This window comes from Gobio gobio (assembly GCF_949357685.1).
Source record: "Gobio gobio genome assembly, chromosome: 6".
In the NCBI taxonomy this organism is placed as follows: domain Eukaryota; kingdom Metazoa; phylum Chordata; class Actinopteri; order Cypriniformes; family Gobionidae; genus Gobio; species Gobio gobio.
In genome coordinates, this window is record NC_137102.1 from 57,478,394 (window position 1) to 57,501,630 (window position 23,237).

The 23,237-nt window shown below is 38.5% G+C and overlaps 1 protein-coding gene across 1 annotated transcript; it reads right to left on the bottom strand.

Moving 5' to 3' along the window:
• Positions 1 to 1,137: 1,137 nt before the first annotated feature.
• Positions 1,138 to 23,237, bottom strand: ndufv2 (NADH:ubiquinone oxidoreductase core subunit V2). The gene is made up of 8 exons (XM_079820364.1): positions 23,106 to 23,237; positions 22,499 to 22,561; positions 11,166 to 11,228; positions 10,880 to 10,996; positions 8,113 to 8,281; positions 7,776 to 7,885; positions 4,843 to 4,919; positions 1,138 to 1,309 (listed from the first exon to the last, which is right to left on the bottom strand). Exons 1-8 carry the CDS (start codon positions 23,145 to 23,147, stop codon positions 1,216 to 1,218), a joined length of 735 nt encoding a protein of 244 aa, XP_079676490.1. The 5' UTR covers positions 23,148 to 23,237; the 3' UTR covers positions 1,138 to 1,215.

Consider the following 23,237-nt stretch of genomic DNA (forward strand, 5'->3'; position numbering starts at 1 on the left):
TACAGTAATGTTAATAATCGCATCCATCAACATGATTTCTGCTCGAGCAGGGTTCCCATTCGTCCTGGAAAACCTGGAAAATTGATGACAAAATTTCCAGTCCTGGAAAACACATGGAAAATTTGAGAAAATGTAAAATGTCCTGGAAAATCTTGTTGTTGTCTGGGAAAATTCTTTTAAAAAAAAGTTATTTATTTAGCCGAGTATAAAGAGTTTATCGCTGGCCCAAACAATTAGCACTAGTTGCAGAAAGCACATGTTCAGGAATGCTGAGTTTGATACGTGTGAGTAGTATTTTGAATAATGATGTTTAGTCTTGTGTTGCTCTTGCAGCAGTTAGCTAATGCTATGAACTGCTCAAATGTGTGCAGTGAATATTAACTCGTAAGCTGCTCCCTAATCACATAACTTTTGATATAAAGTCACATTTGTGTGTTATAAAGTCAGAATTGCAAGATATATAGTCAGAATTGCGTGATATAAACTCGCAATTCTGACCTTTTCTTCACAATTGACCTTTTTGCACAGTTTCGAGTTTATATCTTGCAAGTCTGACTTCTTTTCTCAGAAATGTGAGATCTAAACTGCAATTGCAAGTTATCAAGTCCAATTCTGAGGAAAAAAGAATTGCGACAATTTTCACGTTTATATCTCAAATATGTAAACTCGCAATTGCGAGAAAGTCAGAATAGCGAGATAAAGTCACAATTACCTTTTCTTTCTATTCTGTGGTGTAAACAAGCTTCCATAGTCATAATGTATGATTCAGAGCTCATATTGAAAAATGCTGGATTGTTAAGTAATGGCAATAAACTGTACGGCTTTTAAAGACTTAGAAAGCAATATTTGGCATGATCCTTGTCTTTTATTCCCGCCGTAGTACAATTGAAAATGTCCTGGAAAAGTACTGGAAAATGGTTGCTGGAAAAGAGTGGGAACCCTGTCGAGTCCTATCCCGATTCTTTCCCACCGGCTGTGAGGTGAAGACCACATGTCCCAAGATTCTGCGCTCAAACGTGGCGTCATCAAACTACGACTTTGTTTTAAATAGGCGACCTCCAGTGGACGGAAAAGATACATAGGGCACCTTTAAGAACTCACGGCAAGCCTGTAAAATAACCACACTGGTCTATTGAGTATAATTAATGATAATATTTTATTTACATACACAACATCTCTGAGGTTTAACAAGGGCTCAAGACCATGGATGTCCGGTTACAGGTCAGCTCTCACACCAAAGCCCGGTCCAGGAGGAGGTTCTGTCAGTGAGGTCAAACCTCCGGCAGGTTCACACGAAAAACGCCCATTCCTGATGGAAGAGAGATCATCAATTAAAACACTCAGCGTGCCAACTGATTCATTAACCACACATATCTCCTTATTTAATTCTTCTTTTAAACCTCTAGTTGCCTCACGTTATCTTAGGAAGTGAAATAAATAATAGGGACTGTGCAAGCTAAGGCCATCAACCTTATAACTAACAACTGACTGTCAATCCTTTTAATACGCCTGCGTCTGTGAAAGTCCCAAACACCCCCATTACATCACAACCAAACTATACTTGAGCCAGATAATTCAATCAATTGGCTTGGCCCAATTTCTGTAAAAGATCTAAATCTTTAAACAAATGAGATGAGTTGCTTTCACATTCAATTTCACTTTTGTTCTATACAGACAAGAGTCTGACCACAGAGTAATTGGGCTAAACAATAAAAGCTACCTTGATATTTTTAAAACTTTTGATGATGACTAACGGTGGAAAGTTTGGAATAATTCGGGGGCGGGGCTTGTTTTTGAAATAATGGTTTCTGATGGATCATGTGACTGAAAATTTAGCTTGGGACAACATTTAAATTGTAATAATATTTCACAATATTACGGTTTTACTATATTTTTTTCAAATAAATGGTGACTTTTTTCTAAAATATTCATAATCGTAGTAAAACAAATCATAATTGGGTTGTGCATATAGGTTAATATTTTTGTATTTGCTCTGAAATTATTTTTTTGAAGTCAAGTCAAGTCAACTTTATTTATATAGCGCTTTTAACAATGTAGATGGTTTCAAAGCAGCTTTACAGTGTTAAACAGGAAAATAATGCAGCATCATTTTATTCAGATGTATAGCCATTCTGGAGAAAACGCTGATGTCATCAGTTCATTTCAATTATCGTACAGTGACAGTGTGGGCTTTAGATCAATAATTCGATCAGTAATTTAGTTTAAACGGTTAATTTAGTTTATTATTTAGATTTATTTCGATATTTCGTTGAAAAATTTAGTGTCCCCAAATGAGCACGCCAAGCCAGAGGCAACAAAGGGGGGGGAAACATTCGATTAAAAATGTTTAATGCAAGAAATAACAACAACAAGCGCAGCTTACGTCAGTTCTTCAGAGAACGGTGTGAACATTTCATATCACGATTATAGTGACCCAAATTATCACGATTATCAATATTATCACGGTTTTGTTCAAATGAGATGAAAGTGTTCAAAAAGAACACTTAAAACATTTCAACAAGTTTTATATTCAGGGATGCAAACGGGTGAGGGGTAAAAAAGGTGAGAACATTGCGTGGATAGAGAAAACCTTCTCCGAGGTCAGGACACGTTTTTCTTTTCTTTTTAATACATTTACTTGCTCATTTCTAGACACTGTTAAGTATCTTTGCAATCTGCCTGAAAACTAATTCAAACAGGTAAGATGTAAAAAAAAGTTTTTGTGTTTTATGTAGGGCAAAACAACCCTTATAAAACACAAAAACAGAATTCAATAGATGTGGGAGCTGAATACATAAACAACAAAAACAAGACGACAACAACCAGATAAAATGTAACACCCAAATAACACTGAAAACTGAAGGTTACAAATGCATCAATACGGGATACTTTGTACACCAACTTGTAAATTAAACCCCATTTCTTCTGACGTTTAGCCAGCAGAATTTCAAGGGCCCGCTTTCATTGTTTTGCTGCATGTCTCAGCCTTGCCCGTTTCTCTTTGACGCATTTATTTTCATTTTTTATTTTTATTTATTTATACATTTTTATTACCTTGTAATGTCACTTCCCAAAACGAAAAAAAAGAAAGAAAAAGATCCGCCTGAACGTACCTCTCCCCCAAAACACTCCCATAGGTGACCTATTTTGATCTCAAAAAGGTGAATTCTCAGCTAAAGGTGAGGAGTTTGCATCCATGTGTATTTGAATATCAACAAACAACAACAACAAACAAGCAGCTCTGTGCACTTTAAGGAAGACTCTATTCTGTGGCATTTCCTTCCTTATAATAACGCATTATAACACATCCACGCATCACACCGGACGCGCTCATTTCATTCAAATGCAACTTGCGTCTTTTTTTTTTGATCGTATTGAAAATGACTATTATTAATACTATTACTATAACTTCTTGTCTGGACGATTATTTTGCACACTGTACAAAATGGATTTATAAACAGGTAAGATTTAAAACAATCTCAATTCAAAATGTCCCCGTAATTATTTATGTGGTAAAGAAAATCTGTGCAATAAGTGTACAATGAATATGCATTATTATCCCTTAAATATCACCCTAGTCTTGTGTGAACTTGTTCATTCATCTTTGGCTCAAAGCCACTTGCTTCACGTTAATTTCAAGTGAGTGAGAGAAAATATTTTAACTCAAAACTTTTTTTTAGTTTTGGTATTGAGGTCAAAGTCCACTTGCCTTGCGTTCGCTTTACAACAGTGGGTGGTCACGAAAACGACTTGGCAGATTTGAAGCATTTGCCCCTATAGCAGTGACTTTATTTTTGCATGTTCTGCAGACAGGGTGACCGTCCTCAATTAAGTTTCCCTCAGGACTTTTGTAAAAGCCAAAATATGGTTCTTTTAGAAGGCTGAACAATCTCTTCTGCCATTTCTTCTTGTTCAAAAAACAACGTTGCGCCTGCGTCAGACTGATGCTGGCTGGACAGGACTTACAGCGAGCTTTCAAAATCGTGATAATCAAACACGTTTTAATGATGATTACATTTTAAACGATACTACTAACCGTCAGTACATTTTATCATAGTTTATCATGAAACCGGTAATCATTCCATCCCGACTGGATGAATCAGTGTTTTTGAACGAATCTCTTGAATGAATGATTCAATGACTCACTCATTAAGACTTCACTTGTTTCATTACTGGATGAATCAGTGTTTTTGAACAAATCTCTTGAGTAAATGATTCAATGACTCACTCAAAGACTTCGCTTGTTTCATTACTGGATGAATCAGTGTTTTTGAACAAATCTCGAGTGAATGATTCAATGACTCACTCAAAGACTTCACTTGTTTCATTACTGGATGAATCAGTGTTTTTGAACAAATCTCTTGAGTGAATGATTCAATGACTCACTCAAGGACTTCCCTTGTTTCATTACTGGATGAATCAGTGTTTTTGAACACATTTCTTGAATTAATGATTCAATTACATCCATTTTTAACAGTCACTTATCGCCACCTACTGGCGTATATGGTACAATCTTTATTTTAACCATCAAGTTACTATCATATATGATTTACTCTATTTTTATCATAACCATAGACATCAGAACTATACCTTTTATATACTTTTGTGATCATTTGAATTATTGTAAAAAATTATACTGTGTGCTTTCATATTAATACATGATAACTGCTCTCTCTGGCTCAGCAGCAGCAGCAATGCAGATCTGTGATCGTGCTTGTCAAAGGTTTAATAAACATCGCCAAATTATTGTTATTTATGAATAAGATCAGGTGTGTTTGAATCAAGATCGCGATCAATTAAGGATTAATCGTGCAGCTCTAGAAAGAAGACAGATTTCTGTACCTGGGCCCAGGAGGAGGAACTCTCCCTGCCTTCAGCTCATCAAGGATCTGATCCATGTCTGATGGTTTAAGATCCTCCTACAGACCAAGACAAAGAGGAGGAAGAGCACAGGAAACACACATTAATGGAGAATACATTCATTATAGCCCATTCTCTGATCTCTGCCTCAACAAAGAAAGAAAGAAATCAGCTCGAGCATCAACTCTACAAGGGAGGATTCAGTCAAATCATGTCCATGTTCCACCAAAATCAATAAAACTATACTTTGCAAAAAGAAAATAAAGCCTGTTTTTATAACAACTGAGATGTAATAATTGTACTGTTCTTAAAAAAGGCTTCAATTTCTTTGAACAAAACATAAGTTGTGAACTATGACATGTTCTTGACATGTTTTGTGAGATTCAGTCACTAAAGATGTTTTCTGATGGCTTTCTAAGTATATTCACCACTGATACGATTTGAGGTCTAATTGGTAAATGCAACTATATAAACAGAACATGAGGCAGATTATATACTCAATCTGTCCTCTAAAGGTAGAAATCTAAAAGGTAGTGTTTTTTTTGTTTTTTACTTTTTGACAGAGTAAATAAGAATAGTACAAAAATATGCACTATCAATATTGTAAAATCATTAGAATTATGGATTATAATAATTAGTAGTATTACTATTTGTACAATTATATTGAGTTCTTTTGTTGTATTTTTTGACAAAATTTACAATTATAATGCCCCTATTATGGTTTTTCGAATATTCTCTTTAATGCAGTGTGTAATACAGCTGTTTGTGAATGTAGACGTTCTGCAGCTGTAAAGTCAAAAGTGCATGATAAATAAAGTTGTCGTCTCTAAAATAAAGAATCGACTCTGAACCGTCTGTACGAGTGTTATTCTAATCCCGCTACGCCACTAGAAAATACATTTGCATAATGCCCGGCTATGTTGTGCGTTGTCTGCCCGCAAACAATTTGACTCGCCCACAAACACGTCATTTTACTGGCGATTTGCTCTAGAAAGATGGGTCAGTACACCAGCAAGCTTGCTTGATGTATACATTTTCTACCGGGTTTTCAAAATAGCTAGTTTTGTGTTTTATATTGTGTACGTTTCCGGCTAACTCGTGTTATTACTGTCTTACTGATAATCAGCTGTGGGCCACTATTACCTAAAACTGTCTATGAATGCAGATCATCTGTCGTTCGTACTGTGAGTAAAGATAAAGGATTTGTTTTGCAAACTTTTAAGTTACATCAGTCATTCACGTTTGCGCTGGGCTAATGTATGCGCTGTTATTGATACAGTTCCCGCATGTGCACCAATAAATGAGAAACACACACATGGGTTTGTTGATGGGCGTACTCTTGTTAATGCTGATGGTGAGGAATTACAGCTGAAACATCTCATAATGTACCTCAAAATGAGTAGCGTATCACTGAGAAACTCCTGCTCAAGTCATGCTTATGATGGAGGTTCGGGTTGAATAACTAGTTCTTCCAATGTTTCATCATCGGACTCGCGCTTGGATTGATATGGTAAAATCGACATCATCGTTACTGTCTTTACAGTGTGTGCGCTCGCTGAACTTCTCCGGAGCTGGAGTTCAGTTAAGGTAATCTGTGTGTTTAGCTTCAAATACGCACTGTAAGCGGTAGACCAATCACAACAGACTGGGCCATCTGGCCAATCAGAGCAGTGTAGACCAATCACAGCAGACTGGGCCATCTGGCCAATCAGAGCAGAGTAGACCAATCACAGCAGACTGGGCCATCTGGCCAATCAGAGCAGAGTAGCTTGTGGTAAGTAGGGATTTAGAGAGACTGGTTCATCCATGGAGTCGTTTGAGAATCACTGAACATTATGGTGATGTGCATATGAGAAGAGAATTTTGACCTTTGATGCATGTAAACCTATTGTAGGAGACCTTCAAAACAAAATTAGGAAACTTTGAAATAGCATAACCGGGGCACTTTAACAAAAAAAAACAATATGCACCATCAATATTATTATTATTCTCTGATGATGCATCTTATTTATTTAATTATTTATTTATGATTTAATGCCATATCAGCAACAATGGCTATATTCATGGCAATGAGCAGTATCACTTCAATACATTGTTTACAATAATTTAACAATTTTGTCTTAAAAACAATCACTATACAAAATCCGGCATATATACCAATAACAACAACAGTAATAACACCAATTACATAGAATCTTTCAATTTAATATTTGACAGAAATTCTAAAATTACTCCAGGAGAAACCTTTTTAAAAATGCCCATTAATGTGTTTTCTGAATAAAACCCTTCTCTAATATTATTTAAAAAAGGACATTCTATTAAAATATGTTTTACACTCGAGGAATTCTTACACAGATCACAAACCGGTTTCTCTTCCCCGTTCAATAAATATGAAAGAGTGAGTCTTGAATGTTCAATTCGGCATCTCGTATATACAACCTGGTCATATCTATTTTCAAAATAATGACTAACTCCTTGATTTAAAACTGGCTCAGCTCATATCATTTGTTATTTACACATTCGTTCCATTCCATTTGCCATTTATTGTAAATGTACAGGTTCAATATGGGTTTCTCTGAGCATGTGTCATAATAGTAATTAGTCAAGTAGTAGTCAAATTATAGCATGCAAAGTTCATTTGTTTGTACTTTCTACATTCATCTAAACTGTCAGGTTGTTTATCAGCCAATCAGAAGATGATTATTATTCTTTATAACGCGTGTAATGTGATCGCATCCTGCGTTCGACCCAACGGTTACCATTGTCAAGACTCTACCAATAAGATGCTACTCTCACCACAGGAACAAACGTTGTTCATCTTCATTAACAGAGAAACTGCTTCCCCTAGAGGTGACGTTAAAACTAGCCTCTCACCAACACACAACAAGACTCATGAGCTTTGTAATTATACTCACATAATAGTTATCGTTGATTTGGACCATTGGTGCGTTCACACAAGCTCCGAGACATTCAACTTCTGTTAGCGTGAATAATTTATCCGCTGTGGTCTCCCCGACTTTGATACCTGAGAGGAGAGATCATTTCCAGTTCAGGATATTTGGGTTAAAAAATCAAATGCATAGTTATTTACTCGCCCTCGTGTCATTCCAAGTCGATTAGATTTTCTGTCTTCCATGCCACAAGACATTTTCTCTTTCCTAGCAGCGTGGCTTTAGCTTGTTTGTGTGGCGTGTGTGTTTATTGGTGGCGTGCGAGTGGAGACGTCTCTGTGGAGTCCCAGTTCTTGCTCACCCAGTTTGTTCTGGATGGCCTCCAGGATGCTGTCGGAGTCGCAGAGCATGCAGGGCGTAGTGGTGCAGATCTGGATGTGGTACTTTCCCACTGGCTGGCGGAGGAACATGGTGTAGAAAGTCGCTACTTCATAAACCCTCATTGGAGCAATGCCTAGGACCTCTGCCACCTGCAGGAGAAATCGAAAATCACATCAGATATTGGTTGGGGGGGGGTGAGGAAAATCTGAAAACCACAATATTTTAATAAAAGAAAATAGGACATTCACTGTCAGCACTGACTCTTTTGCGATATTTTCTAAATGTAAATAAAAACAAAATTGCGAAATGACGGCATTTCCATTAACCGATGTTATCGCAATAAGTCATTCAAAGAAATCATGGCAATGGATGCTAGTAAGAATATCACAGCCACTGCACCAGCCATTATTTTCAATGGAAGGAGACGCAGGCATGTTATCCAAGCATTAACGGCAAGGAAAGACCCTTATACATGGGAGTGGCAATATGAGGTGTTTCTGGGAGGTTATAATACGCGATTCTCGCTCATATCTGCTTCGAGGTCTTGATGAATTGTGCCATTTCTTTGTTGTTTAGAATCCAGTATTCCCATAAATCTTTAGTCAGTGTTTCCCACAGATTAGAAACCAATTTGTGGTGGCGGGCGGGGGCATGGGGGGAGGGGGGATTGGCACAAATATCGATTTCGATCTTGATTCAGTATCAATTCATATAGCCTACTGTACATATAAGGAAAGTTTGCCTTTTTAGCACTATTTTTTACTTTTCTTGGGTTAAATTATATTTGCTTGCATTCATTAATATTCACTTGTGTGTGCTTATATAAGTATCATTAAAAATATAAGGATTAACGTTTTAAAATTTCACATTTAAAGAAATCTAGTGTTTGATCATGTCTAAATATGTATTTAAATGCAAAACCTAAACATAAGTAAGTAGTTACAATCTGCAATACTTTGAGCAACCAGACTAGATACCAGTGACCAGTGGGTAATGGCATTACAAATAAAAATTATTATTTTTCAAGCCACAAAATGACTCTAATTTGCCTCTTTGCATTGGAATTCTCTATTTTAACCTTTATTACTACACTAATTGTAATATAATAATAAAAATATTTTAAGTGGTCATTAATTTACCATAATTATTGCACAAATAGTAGGCCTATTTAGTACCAAAAGATATCCTCAAAATATTAAATTAATATTATTAAACTAAAATATAGAACATTTATTTAACTGAAAAATTGTGTAAAAAGGTGTATGGTCACATTTGATCATCAACGAGGATGACCAATTAGTAAGCAATACCTGAGATGGCTAAATACAATAATAACATTAATGTAACAATGTTGCGTCTATCATCACTCTCCATAATAAAATGATACTGTAAATGTGGTTGACGTAATAATCAATGCAAACTATGCAGTACTGTTTACCAAAACTTGCTGCAAATACCTGTATTGTGATGTGAAGCAGTTGTGTATCCGCTAAGGGCAAGCCATTCAAATGTTTATTGTTTGAATTTCATATTCAATTTTAAAAGCTTATAGACTTTTAAGTTTCATATCAAAAGCAGGTTTGAGAGAAAGAGAGATATTACGCATGAGTGACAGAGAGATGGAGGGAGAGCAGGGAAAGGAAATGAACGAATAATCTGCGTGTTTTAAATAGCGTTAAAAAGTTAATGAATAACGACGCGCAATATGTGGCGGCCGGTGTTGATTCTGTGGCGAACCTATGTGTGGGAAACACTATTTAGTCTTTTATGAGTTTAATAAAGAGCTCCGTCTCGTCTTCTGTCCAAACATACCACGCCATCTTTAAAAATGATCATGTGACTTATACGTACACCAGGTGACCTGTAAATGTTTTAATTGCAGTTTTGCGAAATATTCCTTTTTCGAATTGCCTGAAAAACCACCTCATGCGAGTGTAAACTTTTTTGCAAAATTGACGTGAAATCAAAATGGACGTTTTTGGGCTTTTAGTATGAAATTGTATATATTTTTAAATGTTTTCACATTTAGAAGATATAAGCTTTCAAAACGTATTCACTTCCGCCAGTAAGGACCAATGATTTTGATGACATCACTGCACTTCAGCTTCTCATAAGATTTTATGTCCAATCAAATGCTCTCTAGAATCTGAAGCCCCGCCCCCTATATTATAAACAGACACTGAAGCTACGGCTCAAATCGGTCAATTGTTCACACATTTACTGTTTTCTACATGGTGAATGGCACAGTGCACTATATAGGGGATAGGGAACGATTCAGACAGTGTAAATATGCTTTCCCTTGGGGCGAATGAAGTCTGGTTTCACGTTAGTGTCACGTTAACCACTGCAGCTCCAGTCCAGAGACACTATAGCACAGAGCGGATCATGTGATCGAGTCGACACAGACCAGAAAATGTACCGGATCTGTTTGAATTCTGTATTTTAAAGCGATATGGAGGAGATTAGAAGGAGAAACGGTTAGAGATTAGGAGAAAACTGCAGCTTTATCGAGCTCAACGGCTCTGGCCGAGCTGTGATATAAACTAAATGCTATTGACTATTTTAAAAAGGGGAGGAGCTGCTTGTCTTCCGGTTTCAGGGGAAATTACCGCAACAACATTGAATAATGCTGTGTGTTTCATGGCACTTCTGTGGGGCTTTAAACAAATTTAAATTGATATTTCCAGGTTTTTAGTAACTGTGGGAACTGTTTATTATCTATTAAACAAAGAAGCGTAGGCTCTCACCTTGTTCATTGCTGAAATAGGAAGCCATCCATGTTGCCTCTGAGCCAAATCCAGCACAGGAATAGTGGCGGCCGCCTTGTGTCCCTCTGGGTAATTATTAATGATGGCCTCAACTCTCTGTCACATACCAAAAACAATCTTTATTCAACATATCTGGCAACAGAAAGACATATTTGATCAAAGAGCAAGAGCAAATTGTGCAGTTTTGACAGGAAAAAAGCTTATACATGACATGCATTAAATATGATCATGTTATGCTACAAAAAACACAAATTAGTTCCTTTACCTTCATGTTTTCAGCGGAGAATTCAAATGGCGTCTCTGGATTGTTGTCCGGTGTGTCTCTGTGCTGAATTAATGAAAACGGATTAACTCTTCAACTACAACAATATAAAATATAAGCCCTAAAACTGTATGCCCTCCTGATTTAGGGCGCATACGTGCTCTATAAAAATAAGTAAATTATTGATTCTCATGTCAGGCCACATTTATTTATAAAGCACACAGATTGATTAAAAGCAGCTTCATAGTAACAAACACGAAAATAACAGAAAGTAACATTGCAATAAATGTGGCAAACAAATACAAATTCTGCTGTAAAGCAGCTCTAAGAACAGGTAACAGTGCAATTACTCAGCTCAATGTTGATTCAATTCAGTTCAATAATTTTGTGAATGTTGCCAAGTTCATTAGTTATGAAGCAAACTCAGTTCAACTACCAAACAGCTCTACAGAAGATAAGTGTCATTCAGCTCAAGCCAAATCAATGTTGATTCAGTTCAGTTCAATAATAGAGCAAATTATGAAACAAGCTTAATTCTTGAGCTATAAGCAGCTCTACAGAAGGTAATAGAGTCGTTATTCAGCTCAAATCAGTTCAATGTTGAATCAGTTCAGTTCTATAACAGTGCCAATGTTGCAAAATTCATCAATTGTGAAACAAATTTGATTCAGCTATATTGCAACTCTAAAAAGAAAAAAGACAACGTCATTATCCAGCTTAAGTTCTGATCTCATCTAAGAGCATCAAATTGATAATATTACTTAATATTAAAGGGATAGTTCAAACCAAAATTACAATAATTGACTCACCCTCAAGCCTTCCTAGGTTTATAAGATTTTCTTCTTTCAGCCGAACACAATCAGAGTTAAAATAGCCTGGCTCTTCCAAGCTTTATAATGGAAATGAATAGAGGACGAGTTTTTGAAGCCCTGCATCATAAAAGCAATCCACAGGCTTCAGGTTAATAAAGGCCTCCTGAAGCGAAGCCATGTGTTTTTGTAAGACAAATATCCATATTTATAACTTTATAAACTGTAATCACTGGCTTCCAGTGACAGCCGTACGGGAGTCGAGTTGCGGCGGAAGAGTGACCTTTGACCTGACACGTGATATATTGATGAATGCGGAAGCGCAGAGGTTAGAGCAAAACAAAACACTGCTCACTAATTAGAGTCTAAAACGAATGATTTTTAAAAAGAAATGTCAGAGGATTTGATATAAGAGAAGAGGGACTTGAGTTTGTTGCCCAGCCCTATTAGTTTGAACCGCGAGAGGCGTCAACGCTTACATTACTCCTACGCCGGGTCAGAGGTCACTCTTTGGCCAGAACTCGACTCCCGTACGGCTCTTACCGAAAGCTAATGATTATAGTTCATTAAAGGTGCACTATGTAAAAACATTTCAGTACAATATCCAAAAACCACTAGGCCACTGTTATATATTTTGTTCAGTTGAGTACTTACAATCTCCCAAATGTTTCCAACTATTTGAGAAATTGCTATTTCAACAAAGGAACCGTGACATGTGAGGGAGTCGTCCGTAGGGTTGGGTATTGTTTGGTTTTTTTCGATACCGGTGCCAAACCGATACTTTTAAAACGGTACCGGTGCCTAAACCGATACTTAAATAAATAAAAAAAGAGCCACAAAACAAGGTGGATGACATTAAAGAATGGCTTTTTATTGATTTTTTATTATTATTATTTAAATTGAACCATTTATTAAAAGTGTAAAGTATAATTAAATATATAAATTATTACAAAACACAATTTACCTAACAAATTCACAGTAAAACTAAAACCACCTAACAACTACAACAGGCCTAATTTAACTCTAAATAACAGTTACAGTAATAACAGCAGTCGTCTGTATTCTTGGTCTGCTACAAACCAGCTTCAACGTCAGCTTTATTTTGAAATATGACCATATTCTCTGGCTATATATTTTAGAACGTGTCGCTTTATTGTTTCCATGGCAACGCGTCATGCTTCTCACAGCAGCCACACTAGCGCTTTATGGCAGCTCAGCTGTATCTGGTTTATTTAGTTTTTCTTTTTTATTCAAAATATTCACAAACTATCTGATATACTGATTTTCAAATATGTGTAAGTGAATGTGTGTTAGTTGATCTATAATGCGTGATGGGCGCCGCCATGTTAGTTTGCGCCTCCGAGAATCCGATCTGTTGGATCGTTTTTAGTTAAATTCATCCTCGTCTCACGAAATACATGAAAGTAAGTGACCTATAAAGTAAACTATAAATAGCTACTTGTTACGTATATTTGTGCTGATACCGTTTTGAGTCCATAGGTGGCGGGGGAATTCCCCAACTTGTGACAAAGACATGACGTCACCCGGGATACCGGATAAAAGGGCGTTGGCGGCGACATGGATGTTCTCTCTCTCTCATCTCGTGTCCTGTGGACATCACGGCTGCCGCTCTCCTCGCCTCTCCGTTCTCCTTTCTTTATTAGGTTCTTTGTGGTTTTGTTGAGTATAATTATTTGTTGAGACTTAGCATTATTTACTCACTTTTACATAAGTTCAGTAACTGGTAGGAATTATTTCGTTATGTCACTTTATGGTTATTTAGAAAGAGTATGGAGGTAAGCAGAGACCCGGAAGATTCACTTGTCTTTGTTTTGTCGGAAGCCAGGTAAGAACTGCTGAGTACAGGCGTAGGCAGGTGTTCTCTGTTTACTTTCTTAGTTGTCCTACCAGTTTACTGTTGTTTATTACTTGTTTGATTTATGTTTGTTAATAGGTTGACCTGATTTGGATTCTGATTTGTATTCTCTTTTGGATTGTGTACATTTGTTTCTCTTGTTCATTTTTTATAGTAAATGAAGGCGTACATGGCGTCTTGAAGCGTTACTTTGTGTCTGTGATTGACTTATGTGTTCGGTCCGAATCAGCTGTTTCAGTTAATTTGATTAATGAGCCTTATTTGCTGGTTATGGCCGTAACATATTTGGGGGCTTGTCCGAGATCTGGATGATTTGAATAATCTCGATCTCTTTTCGCCGTGGCTTTGTTTGATCTTTTGATCTGTCCACGTGCTTTGAATTTGTTACTTTGTAACTTTGGTCAATCACAGGAACTTGATGTGAACTTTTGAATTTTGGCTCGTGTTGTGCACGCTTCTTTCTCTGTAACCCAGTAGGACGTTTAATTCTAAATATGTTCGAATTAACTGCTTTTATTGTGAATCCGACGCAAGCGGAGCTGTTTCAAGTTAATAGAGTAGATCTTATGAAAATCGCTGCTCATTATAAGGTCAGTTTTCGTAATACTTCATCTAAACGTGAACTTCAGATTCTGCTTGTAGAATCGTTACATAAGCAGGGTGTTTTTGGTGAAGAGGAAAAGCTGACAGATTATCCTGAATCAGCTGAGGGTAGCTCGGAGGATCTTGCAATGCAGGTGAAGAAAATGGAGTTGCAGGTTAAAGAGCACGACACCGCTTTGTTGAGGGAGAGAGAGGAATGGGAGCGTGAGAGAGAGAGATGGAGAGAGCGTGAGAGACATGAACTTGAGCTGAAAAAGCTTGAAATGGAACAAGCTTGTCGCCTTAAGGAAATGGAGCTGAAAGCTCGTGAGAGGGGTGTAAGTGATGCTCCTGATTTTGACGTAAGTCGAAATATTCGTATTGTTCCTCCTTTTCGAGAACAAGAGGTAGACAAGTTTTTTGCTCTTTTTGAACGTGTTGCCACCAACATGAAATGGCCGAAAACATTTTGGCCTATGCTGTTGCAGTGTGTGTTTTCTGGTAAAGCCCAGGAAGCTTATTCTTCTTTGTCAGTTGAAGAGTCTCTTGATTATGAGCAAGTAAAGAGAGCCGTACTTAGGGTCTATGAACTAGTTCCTGAGGCGTATCGACAAAAATTTCGTAATCTTCGGAAAAATGATGAGGCTTATGTTGAATTTGTTCGTGAGAAAGAGTCAATGTTTGATCGCTGGTGTTCTTCAATGAAAGTGAGCACGTTTGAAGAGCTCCGTGAACTGATTCTTTTAGAGGAATTTAAAAACTGTTTACCAGACCGCGTTGTAACATATTTAAATGAGCAAAAAGTTCTGAAATGTTCAGCTGCTGCTGCGCTAGCTGATGAATATGTACTTACGCATAAGAACGTGTTCACTGATTCAACGAAATTTCCATCCGTGAACAATAGTCATCGGTCCTTTAAGCGTAATCTTGAACGTACTCTGCCTGCTGATAAAGTGGCAGAGGGTTCTGATAAGTTGTCCTCACCTGTTTGTTTTTATTGCAAAAAACGTGGACACATTATTTCTGAGTGCAATGTGCTCAAGAAGAAAAAAAGTGTTCCTAAACCAGTAGGTTTATTGATGACGTCCTCGCCGCATCTGGAAGGACTGGAGTTGTTAGTATCTCAAGCTGACATGTGTGAAGATCAGGGGTATGTGCCATTTATAATGGACGGATTTGTGTCTTTGGCAGGTAATGCTGGGTCGAGGAAACCAGTTAAAATGCTTCGTGATACAGGCGCCGCTCAGAGTTTTATTCTGGAAGGGATATTACCGTTGTCTGATAAGAGTTCTATTGGCTCGAGCGTCTTAGTACAGGGATTCGAAATGGGCTTTGTGAACGTGCCTTTGCACGAAATTGAAATTGAATCCTCCCTTGTTGTTGGTCGCGTTGTTGTTGGAGTGCGACCGTGTCTTCCCGTTCGAGATGTCACATTTATTTTAGGGAATGACTTGGCGGGAGGAAAAGTTTTTGCTAGCCCTGAGGTAACTAATGTTCCTCTTTCCTGTTCTACTCCTGACAAGTTGGCTCAGAAATACCCAGAGGTATTTCCTTCGTGTGCTGTCACTCGTGCTATGAAACAGAGACTGAAAAATCAAAACCGTAGTAAATCAGAAGGTGAGTGGAACTTTGATTTGAACGATACGTTCCTTTCTAATTCAGATTTTGGTGAGGTTAAGTGTTCAAACTCTGACGGTTCAGACATCGCCGTTAAGAGTCGAGATGAATATTCTGTAGGGTTGGATAAACTGTCTCTGTCCCGCGAACAGCTTATTGTTGAGCAGGGGAAAGATGAGGAAATATCATCCCTCTTTGAAGCCGTTGTTCCTAGTGAGCAACTCGAACATGTATCACAAGGATACTTTGTTGAAGATGGTGTGTTGATGAGGAAGTGGAGACCACCAACTGCATCTGTTGATGATGAGTGGCGAATCATTAAACAGGTAGTAGTTCCCTCCTCATATCGCTCCGAAATACTGAGTTTAGCGCATGATAGTCCGTTTGCTGGTCATTTAGGCGTGAATAAGACATTTGATCGTGTTCTCAGGCATTTTTTTTGGCCTGGCTTGAAAAATGATGTAGCACGTTATTGCCGAAGCTGTCATGTGTGTCAAAAGATTGGCAAACCAAACCAGAAAATTTCACCAGCACCATTACATCCGATTCCAGCTGTTGGTGAACCATTCGAGCGTGTGATGATCGACTGTGTCGGCCCTTTGCCTCGCACGAAGGCGGGTAATCAGTATTTGCTCACTATTATGTGTGCGTCAACACGGTTTCCAGAGGCAATTCCTCTGCGGAAAATCACTGCACCAGTGATTGTGAAATCGCTCGTTAAATTCTTTTCATTGTTTGGCCTTCCTCGTACCATTCAATCGGACCAAGGTACGAATTTCATGTCCCGTTTGTTTAAACAGGCTCTGGATCAGTTGCATATCCAACATTGCACGTCAAGTTGTTACCACCCAGAAAGCCAGGGAGCACTCGAAAGGTTCCACCAGACGTTAAAATCAATGCTACGTGCATTTTGTCTGGAGTTCCAGAAAGACTGGGATGAAGGAGTGCCTATGGTTATGTTTGCAGTTAGGGAGGTAGTGCAGGAGTCGTTGGGCTTTAGTCCGGCCGAGTTGGTGTTCGGGCATACGGTCCGTGGTCCACTGAAGCTGATTAAAGATCATTGGACTAATGACATGAGTCCTAAGAACATTCTTGACTATGTTTCAGACTTCCGTTTTAAATTGCATCGTGCATGTGAATTAGCCAAAGAGAATTTGCAGATGTCACAACGACGGATGAAAAGCCGTTTTGATTGTAATGCTAACCTTCGTAGTTTTGCTACTGGTGATAAGGTGTTGGTGCTGTTGCCTGTCCCAGGGTCTGCTTTGCAGGCTCGCTACTATGGTCCTTATCAGGTGAAAGAGAAGGTGAGTGAGCTTGGTTATGTGATAGAAACTTCTGACAAACGAAAAAAAACTCGTCTATGTCACATTAACATGCTTAAGCCGTATTTTGAGAGATTGCCAGATTCGTCTGGAAAGAAGTCGGCTGTGTTACTTGTTTCACCTACAGATTCTCTGGTGACCAAAGAGCAGGCGCTGTCCAGTGCTGAGTTACCTGATGCTGGGGCACTGACCGGTGCTGAACTTCGGACCCGCCCATTGTGCTCTGGTTATGAACGTGCTGATGTTTTGTCTATTCCTGAGGATGATGGTGACGTTGCGTTTCCTCCTCTAGAACTGGTGACGGGGAGGTTGAAAAATTCTGAGCTAATCCAAAACCTTGACTTGTACCTTTCCCATTTAACCGTTACCGAACGCGCTGACATGACTGACATTATTCGTATGTACAGTAATCTGTTCTCTGATGTTCCCTCTCGTACTTCGCTGATTGAACATGATATTGACGTTGGCGACTCGTTGCCGATTAAACAGCATGCGTATCGGGTAAGTCCTGAGAAACGAACTCAGTTGCAGCAAGAGGTGACTTTCATGCTTGAAAACAACATTGCAGAACAGAGTTTTAGTCCTTGGAGCTCACCTTGTTTGCTGGTTAAAAAGTCTGATAATACGTTTCGTTTTTGTACTGATTTTAGACGCGTTAATGCTGTGACAAAACCAGATAGTTATCCATTGCCTCGGATGGAAGATTGCGTGGATCATGTTGGAAATGCTGCTTTCGTTACCAAAATCGATCTGCTTAAAGGTTACTGGCAGGTGCCTTTGTCGGATCGTGCCAAAGAGATTTCGGCATTCGTTACACCGGACCATTTCCTACATTACACCGTAATGGCTTTCGGTTTACGAAATGCTCCGGCAACATTCCAGAGGTTGGTAAATCGTGTCCTTGAGGGCATGCGTAATGTTGAGGCGTATTTGGATGACCTGGTTATTTACAGCGCGTCTTGGTCAGAACACGTAAAACAGCTGGAGGAACTGTTCAGTCGTCTGTCTAGTGCTAACCTTACGGTTAATTTGGCTAAGTGCGAATTCGGTCGAGCTACGGTAACGTATCTGGGAAAGATTGTTGGTGGGGGGCAAGTTCGACCTGTTGAGTCTAAGGTCGAGGCTATTACTAAATTTCCCGTGCCGAAAACGAGACGCGACCTTCGACGGTTCTTGGGTATGGTGGGGTACTACAGGAATTTTTGTAGGAATTTTTCTGTTGTTGCCACTCCTTTAACTGACCTCCTGAGCCCAAAGGTGCCTTTTCAATGGTCCGAGTCGTGTCAAATAAGTTTTGAGCAGATTAAGGCGCTTCTGATTAATTCCCCTATTTTGTCCGCTCCTGATTTCTCTACTCCGTTCTTTCTTGCTGTCGATGCAAGTGACACAGGTGCGGGAGCCGTGTTACTTCAACGAGATCAGGCTGGTGTTGAGCATCCCGTTTGCTATTTTTCACGCAAATTCAATAAACATCAGCGTGGTTACTCCACTATTGAGAAGGAGGCACTCGCTCTTGTCCTTGCCATTCATCACTTCGATGTGTATATTGGTTCTGTTTCATGTCCGTTGATCGTATACACCGATCACAACCCCTTAGTGTTCTTGAACCGAATGAAAAACAACAATCAACGCCTGATGCGTTGGAGTCTGTTTTTACAGACTTTTGAATTGGACATCCGTTACATTCGGGGTCGAGACAATGTCATCGCTGATGCCTTATCCCGTGTTTAATGGGAATAAATTGTTTTTTAGGTAAGATCTTTTCATTTCTACAATTTATTCACTTAAGGGTGAGGGTGTTACGTATATTTGTGCTGATACCGTTTTGAGTCCATAGGTGGCGGGGGAATTCCCCAACTTGTGACAAAGACATGACGTCACCCGGGATACCGGATAAAAGGGCGTTGGCGGCGACATGGATGTTCTCTCTCTCTCATCTCGTGTCCTGTGGACATCACGGCTGCCGCTCTCCTCGCCTCTCCGTTCTCCTTTCTTTATTAGGTTCTTTGTGGTTTTGTTGAGTATAATTATTTGTTGAGACTTAGCATTATTTACTCACTTTTACATAAGTTCAGTAACTGGTAGGAATTATTTCGTTATGTCACTTTATGGTTATTTAGAAAGAGTATGGAGGTAAGCAGAGACCCGGAAGATTCACTTGTCTTTGTTTTGTCGGAAGCCAGGTAAGAACTGCTGAGTACAGGCGTAGGCAGGTGTTCTCTGTTTACTTTCTTAGTTGTCCTACCAGTTTACTGTTGTTTATTACTTGTTTGATTTATGTTTGTTAATAGGTTGACCTGATTTGGATTCTGATTTGTATTCTCTTTTGGATTGTGTACATTTGTTTCTCTTGTTCATTTTTTATAGTAAATGAAGGCGTACATGGCGTCTTGAAGCGTTACTTTGTGTCTGTGATTGACTTATGTGTTCGGTCCGAATCAGCTGTTTCAGTTAATTTGATTAATGAGCCTTATTTGCTGGTTATGGCCGTAACACTACTATATAATGTGTATCTGATGTGAATTAAACACATTGTCAAATTATAATTGTCAGAAAGGATTGTTATTGCTGCTTCCATAAACATCTGTGTGTATTTTTTGCTAGTACTTACTAGGGCTGTCACTTTACGTTCGAAAATCGATTGCACAATCGATCGGACCAACCAACACAAGTTTCACAAGAATCGATTTTAACCAAACAAATTAAACAAATAAAAAAGTTATTAACAGGTATTATTAATATGTTGAAATATGTTTTTAAAACTTGCATTGTGACAATGCTGTGTGCGTAGAAAAGAATGAGCGCTATATCCTCCAGAATGGAGAGCAGCTTTCTCATTCCTCTCAGCGCCGCTCGCTCAACCCGAAATGCCCTTTTTGACATGCTGGAACAAATAAATGTCTATCTGAAATAAATGGCTATAGGCCTGCCCCAACTAAAGCTTTTTTCCTAGTAGGGTAGTTGTTCATTTAAGCCGTTGTTCACGCGGAGCCAGCGCCTCCATGTCATTGTATGCTATATTTTCTTATTATTTATTAAATCAATGCAATATTAGTCAATAAAACAATTGATTAAAATTAAGAAACAATTTATATAAAACGAAATTCGATTTATGAAAAGGAACCACCTTTGCCAGCGACCCGCTTTTGTGGTGGAAGATTGGCAGTTCGAAATACCCCCACCTTGCGCAGCTGGCAATGAAGTACCTGAGTGTCGCTGGAACATCAGTGCGGTCGGAGCGCGTCTTCTCAACAGTTGGGCATATAGTGAATAAAAAACGCTCTGCTCTGGACCCCGAAAATGTTGATAGACTTGTTTTCCTGTCCAATAATTTGTAATAGAGCCTTATTTGCACGTTTCATCAGTAACGCCCGCATAAGTGTCGGTTACGTTCAATTAAAAAAAACACATGGCCTTTTCGCAAGCTAAGTTCATTCAAAGTTTCATTTTGAACGGTTGAATAATTACGTTAAATTATGATCCACACGAACTTCACATTCAGTCATTGTGCACAAAATAAATCATCAGAAATATTGCTGACTTGTGCGTGCGTCTCAAGCGCCCTCTTTACTTTCATCCTAATGCCCGTTAGTTGTCCGTGGATTGGCGTAGGCTATAGCGTTGAAAATGAAAACGTCATTTAAAATCGATTTTAGAATCGATTCAATTAACACTTTTGTCTCAAAAATCGAACAGGATTTTTTTTACAAAAGTGACAGCCCTAGTACTTACGTGCATTTAAATGTCTGGAACCTAAAATAAACATGATGTGGTTGAAAACACTGAATAGTTGTGATATGTGACGAGTGCTGAGCGTGTCTGTCTCTGGCTCGGCGCCAGCCAAAGCACGAAAGCACGTTTGAACTTAATGGCACCGAAATGAGCCACCGAAATCTGCGCTTTCATTCGGTCCGGTTACATACCGGTTATTTTCGGTGCCCAACCCTAGTCGTCTGTCGGTGGCGTCATATCTACGTCATCCCCTCGGTTTCTGGTTTTATTCTGTAGAAACGCTTTACTCTCACTGCAGTGTGAACAAGTGTCATAGCAGCCGCTGAGAGAACACACAGATAACGTCACAACATCAACACACTCAGATGTGTCTAATATGATCAACAGAGCTGCGTTACCTCACACTCATGAGCGGAAGTGGCGCCGGCGACTGTGGCATAATAAAAGTCCCGCTGCTCGCGAGGTGTGTTGCGCTCTTCTTACTAACACTCGGTCCTGCTCTGCTTCAGACTACAGTAACGTTAATAATCATATCCATCAACATGATTTCTGCCCGAGTCCTATCCCGATTCTTTCCCTCTGGCTGTGAGGTGAAGATCACATGTTCCAAGATTCTGCGCTCAAACTTGGCGTCATCAAACTACGCCATTGTTTTGAATAGGCGATCTCTAGTGGACGGAAAAGTTACATAGTGCACCTTTAAGTTATAAATATGGATATTTTTCTTACAAAAACGCATCGCTTTATTCATCAAGCAAAGCGGCATATTTCTTTAAATTAGATTTGTGTATCAAGTACAGGACGCTGGCTAAAAGAAATGGTAACAAATAAGTCAATGGAAAAGATAACTTCTATTTTAAGGGATAAATATACTGTTTTTGATGGCGTTTGGGGACCTTTCAGATCGTTTTTAAAACATTGGAAAGGTGTTAACAGAAGACTAAGAAAATAGGTGGTATTGAGTATCAATTTTGATATTATCAAAGCTTTTTGTTGTTGTGTTTTTTGTTTGTTTGTTCTTGTTTTCTGTTACATGGAAATGCATATGTACAAGTGTATAGTTAAAATTTTATTTTTTTAAAATGTTAAACGCATGACTTTGCTTCAGAAGGCCTTTATTAACCCCTTGGAGTCGTATGGATTATTTTTATAATGGATGGACGCACTTTTTTGGGCTTCAAAATCTAAGGTACCATTTACTCCCATTATAAAGCTGGGAAGAGCCAGGATATTTTTAATATAACTCCAAATGTGTTTGGCTGAAAGAAGAAAGTCATATACACCTAGGAGGATGGATTGATGGTGAGTAAATTATGGGATAACTTTCATTTTTGGATAAACTATGCCTTTAAGTGTCTAATGTGCAAATAATTACAAAGACAAGTAAAGTCTCACCACAAAGATTCCTCCTGCTCCAGCACGAGCCGACGTCTGGTGTAAACTGCGCACTTGCCTCGCCTGCAGAACAAATGCAATCATGAAACATGGGCTTTACTTAGAAACAAGTGTTCAGTAGAAAATACTATTGAGTAACTAAATATAGAAGTATATATGGCCAGAGTAGATATACAATTAATAAACGCATGTTCTTGGCAGACTGCTGAATGTGTGAAATTCATAACTTTGTGTATATTGTGTGTACTGATCAGATATGCTGAGTACACAGTCCTTATGCTCTTCAATGCTTTCTGTTCAGTGTAGACTTGATTTCTCTGCATTGGTCATTACAATAGTAATGGATAGTGTTACATATATATAAATACAAATTTTCCTAGGAAAATTAAAAATCCATCACTCTTTTAACGAGTTTATAAAAGATACAAAAGATTTAATTCTTGTTTTAATGACATATATACACAATCAGGCCCCATTATTAGCTGTTAGCGTATTAGCTTCATGTCCTTGCACAAATGTCAACGCTGCTTTTAAAGCATAATTCATATGCAACTTTTCTAACCACCTCGTTTATAATTCAATTAAAACATATATAAAGTAAACCTACCGCATAAGACACGGCAGAGCGCAGCGTTGAAGATAAAAACATCTTTTCAATGCGCTCGGTCACACTCAACACAAGCAATGGCGGACATCAAGTGATGCGCGTTCGATTGAGCGGGTCTGGGGGTTACGCAAG

What these genes read in the sequence shown, in the direction of transcription:
- ndufv2 (XM_079820364.1), bottom strand. Translation starts at nt 23,147, where the DNA reads ATGTTTTTATCTTCAACGCTGCGCTCTGCCGTGTCTTATGCG. An exon ending in GCTCTGCCGTGTCTTATGCG is followed by an intron (nt 22,562 to 23,105) that starts GTAGGTTTACTT and finishes TTTGTTCTGCAG; the next exon opens with GCGAGGCAAGTGCGCAGTTT. An exon ending in TCTCCGCTGAAAACATGAAG is followed by an intron (nt 10,997 to 11,165) that starts GTAAAGGAACTA and finishes GGTATGTGACAG; the next exon opens with AGAGTTGAGGCCATCATTAA.